This window comes from Vombatus ursinus, unplaced genomic scaffold (genome assembly GCF_900497805.2).
Source record: "Vombatus ursinus unplaced genomic scaffold, bare-nosed wombat genome assembly UNPS02009994.1, whole genome shotgun sequence".
Lineage (NCBI taxonomy): Eukaryota > Metazoa > Chordata > Mammalia > Diprotodontia > Vombatidae > Vombatus > Vombatus ursinus.
In genome coordinates, this window is record NW_020949772.1 from 4,859,586 (window position 1) to 4,879,610 (window position 20,025).

Consider the following 20,025-nt stretch of genomic DNA (forward strand, 5'->3'; position numbering starts at 1 on the left):
CCTCCCTCCTGCTCCGTGGATGGGACTCGTGGGCGGGTAGGGCAGGGCAGAGGTTTGAGAGGGGCGCCCTAGTCCGCAGGACAGCCTGGCCACCCTTCTCAGTGATGGCTTCTTGGGAGCTCAAGACCACAGGCACTGATATCTGGATTCAGTGCAGAGGAGTGGGAGCTGTGCTGGCCTAATGCCCTGGGTTCAAATCCTGCCTGGGTGACCTTGGGAAATCCCTTCACCTCTCTAGGCCTCACTTTTCCTCCACTGTGAAGCGGAGGAGTTGGTCTTGGTGGGTTCTGAGGGTCCTTTAGGCACTAGATCTGGTGGGCAGAAGCTGGAATGGCTGCCGGGGTGACCTTTCTGTTTCTGTTTTCTCCCTGGCAGGACCGAGGTCTCACTGGCAAGCTGGAACCCGTGTCGCCGGTGAGCCCCACCCATCCTGAATCAGAATTGGATCTCTTACCGCCCCGGCTGTCCAAGGAAGAGCTGATCCAGAACATGGATCGCGTGGACCGGGAGATCACCATGGTGGAGCAGCAGATCTCCAAGCTGAAGAAGAAGCAGGTAATGGGGCTCCCGGGGACTCCCTTCCAGCAGTGACGCTCTGGAGTGCTTAACACGAGCTAGGAGATTTGGGTTCTAGACCAGCCCTGCCCATGCATTTGCTGTGAGAGTCTGGGCAAGGTGGTTCCCCTCCCTGGGCCTCAGTTTCTTTTTGATAAAATGAAGGGGTGGGTCTGGATATTCAGAGTTCTGAGTCCTAAGCCCTTCTCAGCTCTGAGATCCCCTGTTCTCAGGCCCCTCCCAGCTCTGACATTGTGTTGCTGTGTTCCTTGTCCCATGTCCAGCAGCACAGGGACAGCCATGAGACGTAGAAATGGGGCAGGAAGCAGGAACAAGAAGATGAGGTCTGCACGCTCAAAGAGCTCATAACAAGCCAGTTTTCCTGTTCTTGAAACAGTGAGGGAGCAGTAGGAGCCCTGAATGCTGAGCCTGGTCAGCATCAGGCTGGCAGGCCGTGGCAGAAGAGATGGGCCAAGGGGTTGATGCACACCCGGGACCCGCAGGGCGCAGGGCAGGACAGCGGGGCCTGGGCTCCGGCTCCTCGGCTCCATCTCTGGAGGCTGCCCTCTGGGCCTGCAAAACAACTGGTTTGTGTCTGGAGCACGGGGCCCAGAGCGGGCCTGAGCCAGAGCCTTCCTGCCAGGCTCCTCTTTCCCAGAGAGCTTAATGGTTTTCTGCTTTACCATTTAATTAATCCCAGACACCTGCTTTTGGATGCCTTTTTTTTCCACAGAGGTATCAAAGGAGCTTAGGGATGTGGGGCTGGGGGGAAAAGGAAGATTTATGGAACAGCTGTGTCTGCCAGGCCATGTGCGTAATGCCTGCGTGATGGCCCCTGGACAGATGTGACGGTAACATCTGGCCTGATGAGACACCAGAGAAGGGAGGCAGGCAGAGACAGGCCCTCGATGGGCCTCTGAGCCCTCAGGCCTGAGCCCAGGAGTCTCTGGTTCTCCACGTTGGGCCCCTCCTGGGACCTGTGGGGGAAGCAGAATGTGTTTCTGGGTCTGTGAAAGTCCCCAGAGTGAGCCTTCCTCCTTCCCTGCCCCTCCCCACGTCTGGAGGGGGTGCGTCCTGTCCCGGGACGAGCCTGGCGGCCTTTCCCACCCTGCCCTATCTTGCCTGCTCTTTGCACGGCCTGCTTCCTTTGCCATTGTAGATCAGTTCATGTACATAATCATAAATAGCAGGTATTTGGGTGCATTCTCAGCATTTTTAATAAGGGGGCATTTGGTTTAAAAATTAGAGACCATTGATCTAGTCCAACCTTCATGTTTTACGTATGAGGAAACTGAGGCACAGTGGTGTTCCTAGGGTTATAGATGGAGAGCCTGAAGGGACCTCAGAGGCTGGCCCGGGGCACTGGGCTGTTTTCTAGGGGAGGAAGTGGAGTCCCAGAGAGGCAGGGATCCCTAGCCCCACGTGGTAGACCCTCCTTCTGCTCCCACAGCTCCCTCTGTACCTCCAGGCCGTCATGGCGTCGCACCCGTCTGCCTGCCCCTCGTGGACTTAAAGCCTTGTGTTGGACGTCGGCTCTGTCAGTGGGGTCAGGGACAGTCAGGAGGGGCGGTTTCTGTTTTCTCAGCTTTCTCAGGGTCTGGGCTGACCTGGGGGCAAGATGCCACTTCCCAGTGTCTCCTGCTTGGGGGTGGAGTTGGTGAGCTGGACAGCCCCGTGAGGCCAGTAGCCCCTGTCCCTTCTCCTCTCCCCTCTCCTCTTTCTTTTCCCTCTCCCTGTCCCATTCCCTTCTTCTCTGTGGCTCTGTCTAAACCCTTCTTCTGCCTCTTTCTTTGGGTCCCTCTGTTTGTCTCCCTCTCTCTTTTTTCCTTCACCCATCTTCCTCTCTTTTTCTCCTTCTCTGCCTCTCCTCCCCTTCCCTTTCCTCCCATCTGTTTCTCTTAGTTCTTGGCCCATTTCACAGATGAGGTGACTGAGTTTTAGACATGAAGAAGGCACAAGGTGCCTGGGGGGTCAGGGATAGAGAGAGGACGGGATATGCCCATCCTGAGGGCCAGTCCTTCTCTGAGCTCTGCCTCAGTCAGGACAGCTAAAATCGCTCACCCAGAAAGAATGCTTCACCGAGCCATAGGATGCTGGAGCGGGAGAATGTCAGAGCCAGGAAGGAATTTAGAACCTAGAACCTCGGAGCTGGTCGAGAAATTCTCCTTCAAATGCGAAATGTCAGGACTGGGAAGAGAGGTCCTTAGAGCCTAGGAGTGTTCTAGGGCTGAGCTGTGCCAGAGCAGGGCTGGTTCTTAGAATAGGAATGTGAGAGCTGGGAGGGCCTCACAGACTGTCTAGTCTAGTCCCTTTTTACGGAGCAGGAAACTGAGGCGTGAAGGGGAGTGACCTGTTCAAGGCTCTGCATGGAATAAGGCATGGCTCTGAGGCTGGCCCCTTTCCCTGCCAGGTCCTCCCCCAATTCCAAAGCTTGGCACCTCAGGGCACATGGGGTGGCTAATAAGGAAGGGTACCCAGGAGCCTCTTTTCATCGGGCGGTGGTGAGATGCTGGGCCATGCCACCCACAGAGAGGCAGCCCTCTGTTCACTTTGGAATCCCAGCCCCATGGTTTACAGATGAGGAAGCGAGGCAGGCCCAGGGAGGTCGTGACTGGGATGGCAGGGTCATGAGATCCAGAGCCGACCTCCGGCCGCTCAGAGGCCGTCCAGCCAACCCCTCTCGTTTGGGAGCCCCCCTCCTCCTCCTGGCCTCTGCCCCTGCCTCCCGCCCCAGACTTCAAAGGACCAGGGAGGAGAAGGGTGGGGAGGCAGCAGCCGCCTCACGCATCTGGTTCTTTTCTGTCTTTTCCGACTGACAGAGAGGATTCAGAACGCATGCACAGTCACACACGCAGAAACCGAGCTGGGGGTTCTGGGCTGAGAACGTTCTGTCCGTCCGTGTCCCATCAGCTCTTAAAAAGGAGAAGAGGAAAATCACAAATAAGAAACATCCCCGTCCTCGAGCCTCACGGAGGAACACAAGAGCCCCATTATTCCCCTTCCACCTCCCCAGCCCCACTAGCCTCCTTCCTTTGCTGATCTGTCCCTGGGAGGCCCCCTTCGATAATTAAATACATTTGTAGGCAGGGCTGGTACTGAGCCCTCCATGAGGCCTCTGAGCTTTCAGGATGGCCAGGGAGGCACGGGTAGGGATTGGCTAGCCAGCCCTAGCTCGGCGAGGCCTGAGGTTGTCCGGGAGGGGTCTGGAAAGCTGGAGGCTTGTCTTTCCTGGACACCCACCCTCCGCTTGGGCAGCTGTTCTCCATCTTCATTCAGGGGCTGTTTTCTGCTCTTGTAAGTGGTCTCTCCTTCAGCCTCGGCCCCCCTCCCCTTCCCCCCTTACTCCTGTGGTAAGGAAGGACAATTGGAGCACATTCATTTCTGGGAACTGAACCAAGAATTCCCTCCTCCAGAAACACACACACACACACACACACACACATTCTCACTCTCACACACACATTTTCTCTCTGTGTGTTTCTGTCACACACACACACACATTCTCACACACATAAACATTCTGTCTCACACACACATATTCTCCCTCTCTCTCACACACACACACAAACACACACACACTCTCACACACATTTTCTCTGTCTCTGTCTCTCTTTCTCTCACATGCACACACATTCTTTCACACACATAAACATTCTCTCTGTCTCTGTCATACATACACACAGACACATACATGTATTCTCCCTCTCTCTCTCTCTCTCTCACACACACACACACACACACACACACACATTTTCTCTGTCTCTCTCCCTGTCATACACACACACATACATTCTCTCACACACACACACACGCACACACACACACACACACACACACACACACACACCCTCCCCCACAAACAAACAACAGAATCCCCATAAAAGCCCCACCCAATCCCTTTTCTAGGTAATGAGCATGTTGACCAGAGTGCTGGGCTCTTTGCTCAGATGACTCTCCTATTGAGCCGTTCCCTTTTGGGGTAACGGGAAAGCCCCCGCAGCAGTGGGGCATCAGCCCCATGGCACATCTCAGGCATGGCAGCATCTGAACTCGAACCTGGCTTTTCAGGTCTGCTTGCCAGTGGTCCTGCAGCGCCTCCTGTTGGGCATTTTCCTGAAAAGACCAAAGACCAGAATCTTTTCTGTAAATGGAGCCAGGCTCACTCTCTGTTGCTTTTCAGTCCTTGAAACCTTTCTCGGACTCTCTGATTTCCTTGGAGATGATCTCGCCGCCCCCCCACTCCCATCAGCATACCTGAGGCCTGGAATCTCCCTCTTCACCTCTGCCCCTTAGAACCCTCAGCGGGCCCCGCTGTCCCACCTCTCCTGAGGCCCCCTGCCCTGGACGTTAAATTGGAAATGTTTTCTGGAGCCCTCTGTGTTTACTGACCTTTGTACCGCCTCAGTAAGCTTCTTGTGGGCAGCACTGCCTTCCTCTTATGTCTGAGAGAGCGGGCTGAGAAAGCGAGCGAACCTGGGTTCAAGTCCTACTTTTTGGCCCGGCCTGGCTGTGGGGCCCTGGGCCAGTCACTTACAGGCTCCCTGTTCCAGGAGCCTCTCTGAGGTACAGAGCAGAGGCTGACCTGTAGCAGTGAAGGGAATGTTCTCATCTGGGTGCGTCTTACACCGGTGAAACTGCACGTCCACTCGGTGGCCTTGTCTCTGTCGCCGTCCCTGCCCTCAGAGTGTTTCCATTCTTTTAGAATTCTTTTACGTACTTTTAATATGGCCTGGATGAATTGGATGGACATGAAGCGGAGAGGAGGCTCAGAGACTGTGGACAGAGGTGGGAAGGACATAAGGTTCGTGGATGATAATGAGAGATCAGATGGAAAGGTTTGCAGACCACTGCCCACATTAGCCCGTCACCATGTCCCTGTGAAGTAGGTGTCATTGTTACCCCCATTTTACAGATGGGGGAGTTGAGGTGGACGGGGGGAAGTGACTGGGGGTTCCAGTTTTCTGGCTCTCGGTCCAGCACTATCCACTTTGACCACCCGGCCTGCATCATGGAGCAGAAAAACCTGCGGCAGAGCTGGAGGTGGGTGTGGGGTTTGGCCAGCAAGAGAGCTGCTTTTGAACCAAAACGGGGACCCCCTGACTTCCCAGGCTCGTGCACCCCCTCTTGTCTCCAGTCAACCTTTGGTCCTTGTTTCTCTTCTCTGCAGATTCCCCCTGCCCCTCCCCAAAAAAGTCTTCTCGTCGGAGTCAGATTTGCTCATGTCAGGCAGATAATTTCCTGGAGTAGCAGCCGTTCCTATGGTGCGGATTATTAATTGCAAATTATTATACTGTGGAGAGATAGGAAAGGGATACGTTAATTCAGGGCAGCATTAAAGTTTTAATTAGATTCACATTTGGGGGCTCTAATGAGTCCCCTTGAACAAGCAAGCCTTAATTTCCTGTTTGGCCACCAAATTCTCTGGCGTAATTAATTAGGATGGTAACCAGCCCCACTGTCCTTCGTAACGTTTTCCCATTTCCTGAGGGCCTTGCGGGATATGATGCCAGGGGACCCATGAGGCCCTGGCCTTATGTGGGCAGGGGCTCTGGGAGTTGCTTCCCTTCGCTGGCTTCATGGTGGGGGATTGGGGAAGAGAGAGTGGGCAGGTGGAAGCCTGGTGCCAAGGGTCACTAGCTTTTCATGGAAGGCCAAAAAGCCCGTGGGACCGAGGGAGGGTTTGTCCAGCCGGAGAGAGCTACCTTAGACACCAGAAGGAGGCCCCCCCACCCCAGCCTCCCAGGATGAGCAAGCCGGTCACGAAGGACACTCGTAGGATGAGGGTCTCATGGAGCCCAGAGTCAGGGGGCTGGCTCATTTGACTGCTGTTGGAGAGGGCAGGCTTTGAGTGATTTCTGCCCCCTTGGCACCGCGCCCTTCTCTATCCCCCACTGTCACGTGGGCTGTTGTCCCAAGCTGCTGCAGGGCCAGAGAGGAGCACGGTGTGATTCCTACCCTTGGAGAGCTGCTAGTTTCTTGGGGGCTGTGGATGGAGGGAAGAGATTGTGGCCGGCCCTCCAGAGAGGCTTGGCTGGCTGGTTCTGCCCAACACTCTCCACCTTCTCTCCTGTAAAAGCGAAAGCTTACGATGCAAAACTAAATACAGAATTGTTCTGGTGAGAGAAAAACCCCAGTAATAGCCAGCACTATCTATCTAGTGCGTTAAAGTTTTCAAAGCACTGGTAAACGTCATCTTGATCCTAGGAGGTAGGGGCTATTTTTATCATCACCATTAGGCGGATGAGGAAACTGAGGCTGAGAGACATTAAGTGACTTGCTCAGGATCACACAGTTAGTATGTGCCTGAGGCTGGATTTGAACTCAGGTCTTCCTGACTTTGGGGCTCTCACTCATTGGGCCCCCTCACTTGCCTGTCACAACTGGGGGGAATCTGGAAAGGCTGCATGTATGAGGTAACACCTGAGTGGTGCTTTGAAGGAAGCTAGAGATTCTGCACGGTGGAAGAGGTGAGGAGGGAGAATAGTCCAAGTGTGGTTGGGGTGAGGGGCACAGCCCAGGGAAAGGCAAGGAGGTGGGAGATAGTTCTTGGTCTTAAATGACTATGCACTGGTTGAGCACCTTTGGCAACTAAACCCTAGCCCTTTTATATCCAGTTCTTTACACAGTGCTTCATCTATAGCAAGCAGTTAATAGAGATCTCTTGGTTATGCCTCTGTGCCCCCAACCCCTAGCAGCCCTGTGACTGTGTCTCAGTTTCCTCTTCCATAAACTGGGCATGATAACATTTGTTCAGCCATGGCCAAGGGTTGCTACAGAATTCAAGAGAAAGGATGCATACAAATCTCTTATTTTGTTTTTTTTCAATTACATGTAAACATTTTTTAGCATTTATTTTAAAAATTTTTGAGTTCTAAATTCTCTCCCTCTCTCACCTCCCCCCTCTTTGAGAAGGCAAGCACTTTAATTTAGATTATACATGAAGTCATGCAAAACATATTTCCATATTAGCCACGTTGCAAAAGAAAACACCAAAAAATAAAAACCACCAAGAAAAATAAAGTTAAAAAAGGCCGCTGGGAGCTGCATTCAGACTCCGTCCGTTCTTTCTGTGGGAGTGGAGAGCACTTCTCATCCTGAGTCCTTCAGGATTGTCTTAGATCATACAAAGCACTTTGGAGGTCTTAGAATGTGTTATAAACAGAAGCTTTTATTACTAACGATAATTAAAAAAAGAACTCTCTGTGGTGTAAAGGCTCAGGGGTGCTCCCCTCCCCCCTTAGAGATTCCTCCTCTGTTCCCAAGGTCCCTGTGTCCACAGCCAGCAGCTGAGATGGACGTCAACCCCAGTCAGTCCTGTGGTCAGTCCCTGGACTTATCTCCCATCTGAGTCCCCCAATGACTCATAGGAAATGGTTAGCGGCTTCACTTCCTCATCCCTAGCGGAGGGGGTGGCGGGAGGAGGAAGAGGGGCATCTCTCTCTCTCCCTCTCTCTCTCTCTCTCTCTCTCTCACTCTCACTCTCTCCTGCTGTGGAACCAGACGCTCAGTGTCTCTTTCCCCTCTTTCTTCTCTGTAGCAACAGCTGGAAGAGGAAGCCGCCAAGCCCCCCGAACCCGAGAAGCCGGTGTCCCCTCCGCCGATCGAGTCCAAACACCGCAGCCTGGTCCAGATCATCTATGATGAGAACCGAGTAAGCGAGCTGCGGGAACCTGGGGTGGGTGGGGTGAGTCAGAGACAGCCAGGAAGGAGTTTCGGGGTGGCCAGGCTGTGGGTGGGGTCCAGAGACCTCATCTAAAGGTTGTTGTCTGATTTGTCGGTGAGGACATGGGCTGGCGCGGAGGTGCTCCCCATTCCAGGCTCCTCACTCAGTCCTGAGCCCAAGAGGCCCGCTTTGGGAATCAGTGGGGACACCGTGGAAGTTGTGGGGTGCGTCTGTCCTGCTGTTCCCCTCCACGTGAGCCTTCCCAGGCTGGCCCCCAGACTTGGCATGTTCTCTCTCCCTTTCCCTTCTGGGTTTCCCGGACTTCCTCCAAGACCCAGCTCGGATCCCCATTTCTGCAGGGAGAGTAAATGAAATTAGGTTTGGGAAAGTTCTTTGAAATAGAAGCTAGTGTTAAAATGTCTTAGCTGATCAGGATACTTGCTTCTGGTAAGAAATATAAGACAAATATGAAATTTGTCCTTGTCATTTTAGATCAGAAATTTCGCCATTGGGGTCTTTTCCTTCGACCTCATCTTCCACCTGCTTTCTCTCTGTCCTGTCTGTACAGAGTCGTTTTCACATTCTCGCCCTCATTGGACTGTGAGCTCCCTGAGGGCAGGGACTGTGTTTTGCCTCTTTTTGCATCCCCAGCACTTAGCACAGTGCCAGACACATAGTAGGTGCTTAATAAATGCTCATTGACTGACTGACTGCTGGGTGCTGAGGATACACAGCTCCAGGCTGAAGCAATTCCTGCTCACAAAGAATTTCCATTCTAATGGGACACGTGTGTGTAAGTATACCCAGAATAGAGAAAATGCAAATTAACAGCCTCGAGGTCCCTTCCGCTTTAAGAACTTGTGAATTTTCCATAGGCAGTGTCATTCTGTCTGGCCCTGACCCTTTTGTTTGGCTTTGGCTCCTGCCTTTCTGTTGGTTTGTTTTTAAAGGGCGTGAGTGCCATGGGGTACCCATCGCCTCTGGGTGGTGGCACAGTCCTGGTCTCTGGGAAGGAATTTGTTCCTCTCTGTAGCTGAGATGGAATGATAGAGCAGAGGTCACCGGCCTCCAGTAGACTAAGGAACTGGGAAGTCAGAGGCTGGAGCAGAGTTGGGATAGAGGGGAAAGTATGAGCCAGATAGTGGCTGCCCTCCTCCAGAGAGGAGGGCCAGGAGGTGACCCCCAGCCCCCGATATGGATCTGGTGACACATTGGGAATGCTCAGTCCAGAGGAGGGGAGCAGGGTTAGTGATGGCGGCAGAAGGGGACTGTTTGGCCCTGGCGCTGTGCCCCCAGCCCCCAGCTTGGCACCCAGCAGGGCCTAAAGAAACAACTGTTGGCTGATTGTTGATTCCTGTGCACCTCTCAGGACAGCCTAGGGTTCTTCCCATGGCCAGAGAGCAGTGATGGTGGCTGGAGCGCTCTGGGAGATACCCCTTCTGGAGGCAGGCCCATCCCCTCTGGCCCTGCCGAGAGACTCGGCCAGGATGCTTCCGCCGGCTGACGTGGGGAGCTCTGTCCCCTCTCTCTCGAGCGGTGTTCTCAGCTTGGCAAAGAGGCGCCTAGAGCACAGGCCGCCGTACTCGGAAATGAACTCTGAGCTCTGTTATTTCTGTTTGGAAGTCATGGGAATCCCCACACCCTGTGGTTTTTGGCTGCTGCCAGAAGGAGCTGGCCTTGGGTCATCTTTCTCCCAGAGCCCTTGTCCTTGGGCAAATCTGACCCCTCACACAGATAATGGGCAGCTGGTGGCATTCAGATAGTACTTTAAGGTTCAAAAAGCAATTTCCATGTGATTTCATTTGATCCTAATAATAACTGTGTAAGATTGGGGCTGTTTTAGGCAAAAGAGGTTAAGTGACTTTGCCTAGGGCCACACAGCTAGTCTGAGGCAGGATTTGAACTCAGGTCTTCTTGAATCCCAGTTCAGTACTTTATGTACTTTGTGTCATCATTCCCTCAGGGCCTAGCACTGTGCTTGACACACAGTAGGTGCCATATAAATGCTTATTCCTTTCCCTACTGCTCCCTCAACCAATCAGCAAGCATTTATATGGCACCTACTGTGTGTCAAGCACAGTGCTAAGCACTTTTTCGTGATTGGATCCTCACAACAACCCTGGGAGCTGTTATAATCCCATTTTACAGTTGAGGAGGGGAGACAGGCAGAAGCATGTGCCTTGTTCAGGGTCAGACAGTTAGGAGGTGTCTGAGGCAGGATTTGAACTCGGTTCTCCCTGACACCAGGCCCCGCACTCCCTGCTCTCCCAGTGTCTGGAGCAGTAGCGTCCTTGTTCTGGGTGTTTGTTGGGGCTCTGAAGGGAAGGCAGTGTAGATGGAAGAGTGACGGTCTCAGAGGGAGGGAGGTGGCTACAGCACCCTGAGAGGAGTGCCCCATCCCTGGGGGGGATAAGGAGGGGAGTGGGCTAGGAGTGCTTGCCCTCCTAGTCTCTGGAATTGCAGCACCATCTAGTGGGTGCCTGGGAAAAGGAGGGGCGCTCCTCTTGGGGTCTCTCCCAGACCGCTTGTCATTCGGTGAGATGGAGAGGGCTGGCATCGGGAATATGCCTGTGGGCAGGGCAGGGGGTGGCATGACCCTGGGGCTGCCTGGGGACATCCTGCTCCTCCACTGGGATCACTCCAGCTTTGTCACCATGCACTGGGCAGGGTGGGGGGTTCCCCACTGCCCTTCTCTGATGAGCGTTGGGGGTTCCAGGCCCCCCCTGAGCCTGGTCCCTGGCTGGCAGGGAAGCCCCACCCTCTTAGGCCACTGAGGCTGGAGCTGCCACGGGCCCCCAGGCCACTCACGCCACATAAGCAGCTTCAGGGTCGCAGGCACTGGGGGAATGGCTGGAAAGATTCCAGAGGACCGCCCTCCCTCTCATCTCAGATCCGCTTTCTGAAAATAGCCCCGAGTTTCCTCATCTCTGCCCTGAGCTCTTTCTTCTTCTTCCTCTTTTTTTTCTTTTTTAAAGAATTAACTAAAAAAAGAAGTGGGGGCCAGGGAGTGGGCTGGGAGGGCAAGAATAGCATCTGATAGGGGCCTCCCAGCAGGGAGAGCTGGCCTTCCCTCCTCTGGGCTGGAGTGGCTAAGGACAAAGATAGGAGCCTCCCACCCCCACCCTGGGTGCCTTCTCAGCTCTTCTGCCAATTGGTTGTGGAATTTCCAAGACCTCCGAGGTCATGGGATCATAGAACCGCAGAATTTCAGAGTAGGAAGGTGTTCTGGGGCAGAGAGCATGGACTTTGGATTCTGCAGGCCCCGGGCTGGGATCCCGTCTTGGGTGCCTTGGGCACGTCTCATGGCCTCCCCAAGCCCCACTTTCCCCATCTGTCAAATAAGGGGCCTGGACGAGGGGGTCCCTTCCAGATCTATACTTAGCATTCCATGATCCCTTTAAATTGGGGGTTTTCACCTAATTTTTTGAGACACAGACCCCTTGAGCAGTCTGGGGAAGCCTCTGCACCCCTTCTTAAAATCATATCCTTAAATGCAGCACATAAAATCCATGTGATTACAGATAATAATAAGCCAGTGATAGTCAAATAAAGATAGGATTTTCTTTCTCATCCAAGTGCATGAATGGCCTGAAATCTGCCCACAAGCATCTTGGGGGTCGGTGGAGCCCAGATGAAGAACCCCTGCTCTGCTTGCCCAGGGCAGCCTCTTCTGGTTCTGGACAGCACTGATTCTTTTTCTTTTTTTTAAATAATATTTTATTTTTTCCCAATTATATGTGAGAACAAATTTTAACATTCATTTTAAAAGATACTGAGTTCCAAATTCTCTCCCTCCCCTCCCCCTTCCCTGAGACAGTAAGCAATTTGGTACAGGTTATACGTGTGCAGTCGTGCAAAACGTATTTCCATATTAGTCATGTTATGAAAGAAGATACAAACTAAAAAAAAAACAAAACCACGAGAAAAATAAAGAAAGTGAAAATAGCAGGCTTGGATCTGCATTCAGACTCCATAGTTCTTTCTCTGGATGTGGTTAGCCTTTTTCATCATGAGTCCTTCAGAATTGTCTTGGACCGTTGTATTGCTGAGAATAGTGAAGTCATTTACAGCTGATCTTTGTACGGTATTGGACAGCACGCATTCTTGGGAAGCTTTTCCTGACACGTAGCCAAAATCTGCCGACCTCTGCCCCCTGCCCCAGGTGGTCCTGACTCTGCTCTCTGGGGCCAGGCAAACCAAGCCTGTGAATGCTCCCATACCCCAGCTTTTCAGACCTCTGGGAGCTGTGGAGACATAGCTGCAGAGCTGGGAGGAGCCCTGGGAGGTTCAAGATGAGGAAAGTGATGCCTCCATGGGCAATAAGGAACAAGGTCAGGATTCGCACTCGTCTCCTGTGGTGCCAGTGCCTGTGGAATCTCTCAAACTGAAGGGAGTTCTCATGTCATGGTCGTAGCACCCAGAATGCCTTCAGTGCATCCTCTTGTGGCCTGGTCTCAAGGTCTTCCCCTGCCCTGGTCGCCTTCGCCCTTCACTTGATCAGTGCGCTTCCTAAAATGTGGAACCCAGTAAGGAACATGATGGTTCAGGCCTGTTCAGACCAAGGCAGGGTGCAGTGGTGCTGTCAGCAAGAAAAGGCACACTGTGCCTTTAATAAGCACCTACTGTGTGCCAGGCCCTGTGCTAGGGATCCAGAGAGGGGCAGACTCACAGTCTGATGGGAGGGACAATGTGCAAATGAGCTGTAGGCAGGGTGAGTGTGAGGCGATCATTACAGAGGGAAGGCATTCGTATGGGGGATTGGCAGAGCAGGAAGGCGCCAGGGAAGCTGGGAAGCCGGGAGGCGCAGATGAGGAGAGAGAATTCTGGGTAGGGGAGATGGAGGGTCTTGTGTGGGGAAGAGCAAGGAGGGCAATGTCTCTGGATTGTTGAATACGTGAAGGGAAAAGAAGATGTAAGAAGACTGGAGAAGTAGGAAGAGTCAAACAGAGGTTTTTGTGTTTGCTGCTGGAGGCGATAGGAGCCTTGGACGGTTATTGAGTAGGGGAGTGACAGCTGTGTGGGGAGAGCCTTGACTGCAGGCATCAGGTAGTCAGGGCCATTGAAAGTGAGCTCCTCCCCCCATCTCAGAACCAAGCCCTTCTCATCTTTAATATCATCTATTAATGATAATAATGATAATGTCATTTATAGTGCTTTAGGGTTTGCAAAGGACTTTACAAATATCTCGTTTGATCTTTACAACAGCCCTGGGAAGTAGGTGCTATTATTTTCCCCTTTTTATAGAGGAGAAAACCAGGGCAGCGATTAAGTGACCTTCTCAGAGTCACACAGCGAGTAAATGTCTGAGGCGAGATTCGAACCAGGTCCAGCCTCCATCCAGTGTGTGATTCTCTGCCTGCCTCCTGGTCCCTTCTCTGTTGCCTTCAAACACCCCCAAGATTTCCCCATTTACAAAACAAGAAAAATCCGTTCACTCGACCATCTCTCGTCCCCTCAAGCTCTTGTCTGCTGTCTCCCCCGTTTTCCAGCGGGGTTCTTAGAGTAAACTGTCTCTGCTCAGTACCTCCCTTCCCTCTCTCCCACTCCTCACCTTGCAGCTTGGCCTCCAGCCTCCTCTCTTCCCTGAGGCTGCCCTCTCCCCATCGGGGCTGCTGATGGCGCTTTCTCAGCCTTCATTCCTCTGGACAGGCTTCTCCTGGTTCTCCTAACAGTTGTCCGGCTTCTCCACTGTCTCCTTCTCTGCTCCTGCCCCGACGGTGGACATTGCCCGTGTCTCTGCCCCAGGCCCCTGCTCTCTGTCTACCCCCTCGATCTCAGTGACCTCCTTAGCTTCCGTGGGTTTTCATCATCTCTAAGCTGGTGACTCCCAGGTCCCTCCTGGATGTGGCCTTCTTGGCCCCTCACTCCACATCACCCATCAGCTGCCAGCTCGTGCCATCTCTGCCATGGTGATGTCACCGTCTTCTGGCCCTTCCTTCCCGCTCATGCCTACTGCTGCCTTTGTTCTGGCCTGGATGATCACAGCAGCCTCCTGGTTGCTCTCCCTGCCTCAGGACCCACTGGGCTGCTCCATCAGCTCCATGGACTCCCTTTCTTGCTCCTTTGTACGGACAGCCTGTCCCCAGCCTCTTCTGGCTTCATCGGCCATCGCTCCTCCCTGCCCTCTACGGTCTGGACAGACTGGTTTTCTTTCTGTTCCTTGTACATGACTCACCGCCTCCCAGTGCCACGTCTTTGCGGTTTCCGTTGTCCATGCCTGGCGCGCTCTCCTTCCTCGCCTCCACCTCATGGGCGTTCTCTGTTCGTTTAAGACCCGGCTCCAGTGTCGCCTTCTGTCCCACTTCTCTCTTTTATTTACCGTTTTGTTTTTATTTATTTTCCTTATGACTTAAGTCCTTGTCGCCCTCACATTAGGGTGTGTTCTCCTTGTGAGCCTGTATGGGTTTCATCAGTTCTGCTTCCCTCTTCAGAGTGCAGGGCACAGGAAAGGCTCTTGGTGAGTGTTTGTTGATTGAATGTTCCCCCCGGCCCAGTAGGCAGCATTCAGAGTTGGGCAGAGTTCAGCAGGACCCTCCTCCCTCCTGGGACATGGGCTTCCTTGTCAGGTGGCACCAAATGGACTTCTGGTCCTTGGCCGCCATGTTGCAGTGTTGACTCATGTTGAGCTCCAAGGCGACCAAAGCTCCTGCTGTGCTTTTCTCTTGAGCTGCCGATGTTTTTAAGGTGGTTTGCCCCCTGTGTGGTCAGACCCACATATCCTGGCCTTGAGCAGTGGGTTTGGTTTTTTATAACCTCTGCATGGAGCCTTACTTACATTTCTCCACCTGACTGATTTACATTTCAGCTCCGCGGGTAGAATGGTTTCCCTCACCCTCCACTCAGGTCTAACAGCAAGCATTTGGGAAGCAACTACTGTGTGTGTCAGGTGTATAAAGACAAAATTAAACAGTCTCTGCCCTCAGGGAGCTCACATTCTACTGATGAAGGTGACACGTGCACATGTTATAGATAGATGCAGGGTGTGTGTGAGGGAGAGAGAGCAACAGACAGACAGATAGAGACAGAGATTGGAAAGAGACAGAGAGGAGAGGAGAGGGGAGAGAGAGAGACAGGGAGAGGAGAGAGAGAGAGAGAGAGAGAAGAGAGGGAGAGGAGGCGGGGGTGTAGTAGAATCAGAGCACTCTGGAGTTGCTTCCTCATCTAGAAAGTACACAGTTATATTTTTTGGTTTGTTTTAAAGAATTAAGTTTGGTTACAGGTGCTTTTGTGCTTAAAGAGAAACAAAACAAAACAGAAAAGCCCCCAACCACCAGCCAGAGCCTTCCCAGCCGTCCACATTGTTCCTGGCTCTCCTCCCATGGGGCTGGGAGAATTTCTCACTGGACTTGTTGTCTTGGTTGAGGGGCCAGGTAGAGTAAGGTAGGGCCAGAAAGAGAGAGAGAGAGAGAGAGAGAGAGAGAGAGAGTGTGTGTGTGTGTGTGTGTGTGTGTGTGTGTGTGTGTGTGGGAAGGAAGACAGATATGTAGTGCGTAGTTACATAGTACATTTAAGTTTGGAAAATGCTTTTCTAGAATCATAGATACCGAAACATTTGACAGGTGAGGAATATTTATAAACGTGCTTAGCACAATGCCTGGTATATAGTAGGTGCTTAATAAATGCTAGTTTTTGTCCATATCTGTAAAATAAGGAGTTGATAACCCTGAGGTCCTTCCTCCTCTAAATCTGCATTCCTGGGAGTTTCCACAGGGCCCTGAGGCCTTGATTCATCTCTGGTTGTGACAGAATAGACTGTCACATCTTTCTTAGAGGTATCGAAGGGCCGGGCCTGTGACTGAACGAAACAGGAAAACTATAAGCCCCCGAGAAGGGAGCCCCCATGAGGCTCCTGCACCAGCCTCTGTGCTCCTCGGAGCTGGGACATTGTGTGGTCTGAGCTCATCACCATCTCAGGCCATCCTTGGAGGAACCATAATCATGAAAGTCAGTCAGTTAAATGTATAGTAAGGGATGGATGGTAATAAGGCTAGTTGCTAGCATTTACATAATGCTTCAGGGTTTGCAAAGCACGTTACAAGCATCCTCTCGTTTGATGGTCACAACAACCCTGGGAGGGAGGTGCTATTATTATCTTCCTTTTAGAGACGAGGAAACCATGGTAGACAGAGGTCAAGTGATTTTCCCAGGGTCACACAGTTGGATTTGAGCCTGTCTCCCAGATTCCAGATCCAACATTCTATCCATAGTGCAACCAAGCTGCCAGGCCCTTGTGATTGATGCTGGGAAGGAAAAGGCTTATATAAAAGTCCTTCATTTCTAGAAAATAAAAAATAAATAAATAAAAGATATGTGCAGTGTAAACGGAAGAAAGTCTCAGAAGGAAGGCTCTGTCAGTGGTGGGTGACCAGAGACACCTAAAGGCCTCCTGCAGAAGAGAGGATTTCAGTCCAGGAGCTGCCCAGGGAAGCCAGGAGGGCAGGAAGGCCAGGACCACTGTATCGGGCAGGCTTTGGCCTCGTGCTGTAGGTGATCCAGAAGAGGACCATCACCATGTCCTCTCTTACGGACTCTGTGCAGAGGCCTGCTTGTGGTAAAGGAATCAGGGATGCTTGACCCGCATGAGGTAGTGTGTGATGCTGGTCAAGTCAACAGCTGACTGTCAGCAAGCATTTATTAAACACCAGCCATGCTCCAAACACTGCCAAGCACTGGGGAAACAGAAAGGGCAAAAAGACAGTCCCTGTCCTCATGGAGCTGACAGTCTAATGTGAGAGACATCTTGTAAACAACTAGATAAAATATCCGTCTATCTCTATCCATCTCTTACCTGTCCATCTGTCCATATCTGTCTATTTGTCTCTCTCCATCCATCCATCTTCATCCATCCATCCTTCCATCCATCTTCAGCCATCCATCCATCTGTCTTCATCCATCTGTCCATCCAATCCTTCCATCCAATCCATCCATGTTCATCCGTCTGTCCATCCATCCATCCACCTATCCATCCATCTTCATCTGTCTATCTATCCATCCATCCATCTTCGTCCATCCATCCTTCCATCTTCAGCCATCCATCCATCCATCCATCTTCATCGGTCTGTCCATCCATCCATCTGTCTTTGTCCATCCATCCATCTATCCATCCATCCATCCAACCATCCTTCCATCCTTCCTTCCATCCATCCATCCATCCATCCATCCATCCTTCCATCCATCCATCCATCCTTCCATCCATCCATCATCCATCCATCCTTCCATCCATCCATCCATCCATCCATCCATCCATCCATCCATCCATCTATCTTCATCCATCTATCCATGCTACAGCATCTAGGAGTCCCCTCATTGACACACATGGACAGGGTTCTCTAGGGCAGTCCCATCTTGCTCTTGGAAGCTCTGTGCTCTTCTCAGCAGCCGAGGATCTCATTAGCTTCTTTGCCTGACGTCACTCCAGGCACCAGGGGCATAAAGACAACAAGACAATAGCCTCTGCCCTGGAGGAGCTGACATTTTCGGGGCTTGGGGAGACGGACACACCCGTGGATTAGTTTTGGGGTGGGGGGGAGTTGACCACACCACCAAATAGGGGACTTGGAAAAGGCCTCTTTAGACTTAAGTCTTCAGGACAGGGAGTGGCGGAGGTGAGGAGGAGGCTCATTCCAGAAACAGGGCCACCTGTGTAAACTGAGGCAGATGTGTGGGGTATAGCAGGTCTGCCAGTTTGGCTGTGGGTAGCACTGGCAAGCCAGCTGGAATGTTCACTTGGAGTCAGCCCGTGAAGAGTTTTAAATACCCAGTAGAGGAGGTCACATCTCAGAGGTAGTGAACTGCCGGGGGCCGGGGGAGTGCCGTGGTCTGTGCTCTCGGGGCCTCTCCCTTCTTCACAGCTACTGTGGAAGATGGAGGAATGGAGAGGCTTGGAGGTGATGGTATCTGAGCTATCCTGGGTGACCGTGTGACTGGAGGGAGGGGGGCGTGTGTAGGAGACACGAGGGAGGTGGCGTGGGCAGGATCTGGCAGCAGGCTGGACCTGGGAGGTGAGGGAGAGGGAAGAGGAGGATGGCTGAGGCTGAGAGCCAGAGCGTAGGGAGGGAGGGCGGTGCCACGGACATCATGGTGGTGAGAAAGGGATTGGAGTGTACGTGGCTCCCAAGGACCTTGGCACTAACTCCTCAGGTCCGGAAGCCCACAGTCAGAGGCTCACACGTTGGGAGTCACTTATATTTTAGCCTTCTAATTTCACAGTTACCCAGAGAGGTGAAAGGGACATCACATGATCTTCAATTTAGAGCTCGAAGGGACCCCGGAGGTCATAAGTCCAACCCCCTCAGTTGAGGAATTGATGAGGAAACTGAGGCCGGGGAGGTGAAAGGACTGCCCAGGGTCACTCCAAGGCTTGCGTCGTAACCTGTTAGTGAATGCACCGGAGCTTTGCTCTGGCCTGGTGCTGCTGGGTGACCCTGAGCTAAGCACACTGCCTCCTGGCACCTCATCTAGAGCGTGGTTCACTTCCGACCTCCGCCTGGCTGCTGAAGTTGTGATTCCTGCTCCCTCCTTCCTTTCCTTCCCTCTGCATGGGGTCCGTGGGCTTGAGGACAGTTCCGTGAACTGAGACCTGTGGTCCCTGGAGGAGCTCCTGGGGTGGGTGCTCAGCACAAGTGGGCCTCCCACAGCAGCCCCATCTTCCTTCCCTGGTTGTGGAGATGATGGCCAGCAAGGTGCCAGGGCCGGTCATCTGTGGAAGGCTTGAGGGGACCTTGGTGACTGTCTAGGCCGGGGCCTCCTTCCTGGGGTCTAGGAACGCTCACGTGTGTGTGTGTGGGGGGGGGGGTGTTTTATAATATTTTGTTTACTATTTCAATAGAATTTGTTTCTTTTGTACTCCCACACATTTCATTTTATTCATTAAAAAACCATTCTGACAAAGGGCCATTGCCTTCGTCAGATTGACTGCGGTGGAGGGGGAGGGGGGAGGGGGAATGGTCCAGGACACAGAAGAGGTTAAGTGTGGCCCCTACCCCATCCCATCTAATCCTCGCATCATACATCTGGAGCTGGAAGGGGCCTGAGAGGTCATCTAGTCTAACCCCCTCCTTTTACAGAAAGGGAAACTGAGGCCCACAGAGGTGACAGTGAGAAGCAGACAGGATTTGATGCCACGTCCTTTGATTCTTAATCAGTCACTGCTCTTTCTACTGGATCATGCCTGCGCCTTCTATTTTTTATAGAAAAGGAAACCGAGGCTAGAGAGTTTTGGTGACTTTCCCAAAGTCGCCCAGGTAGCCAGTGTCAGGGGCAGGGTCCTCTTAGGGTAGCGTCACCTGGGAATCATCCTCTGCTGTGGTCACAGCTTGGCCCCCCAGCCCTGACCTCAGGCTCTGATCCTCCTGCTGGCTGCAGACTGGTTCCCTTGTTTTGCCTAGGCAGAGGCAGGGCCTCTCCCTGAGCCTGTATGTCCTGCTTGACCTCGGCCACAGACTGAAGATGGTCACCACGCTTCCAACACCCTCTTGACCTTCTTCCTCCTAGTCTTTGTGGCTAACAGAGCCCCTGTCCGGCCCACGGCTGGCCTTCCTGTCTCCATCCTCTTCTATAACCTGGCCATAGACCGACCTTGACCTTGGTCTCAGAAGGACATTCGCCTGCCACTCCCCCTCCCCCAGTCCTGGTCCCTAGCCTCAGCCACAAGGACCAATTCCTTCTTTGACCCCTTTTCTCCCAGTGAGCTGCTTTTCAGTCCTGCTCACAGGTTCATCCCCCGCCCTGAAACAGGATCACCGATCTTGGGTCCAAGAACTGAGTTCAAATCCTGCCTGAGACACTTTTGGGGAAGTCATTCAGCT

The 20,025-nt window shown here is 52.6% G+C and overlaps 1 protein-coding gene across 1 annotated transcript in view; it reads left to right on the forward strand.

Annotated features, from left to right (window-relative positions):
• The window catches only part of NCOR2 (nuclear receptor corepressor 2), a 255,367-nt gene that overhangs the window by 44,670 nt on the left and 190,672 nt on the right, over window positions 1-20,025 (forward strand). The window contains exons 6-7 of the mRNA XM_027853513.1: window positions 376-555; window positions 8,093-8,206. Coding sequence (XP_027709314.1) covers window positions 376-555; window positions 8,093-8,206 — 294 coding nt within the window. The remainder of the gene's footprint in view (window positions 1-375; window positions 556-8,092; window positions 8,207-20,025) is intronic.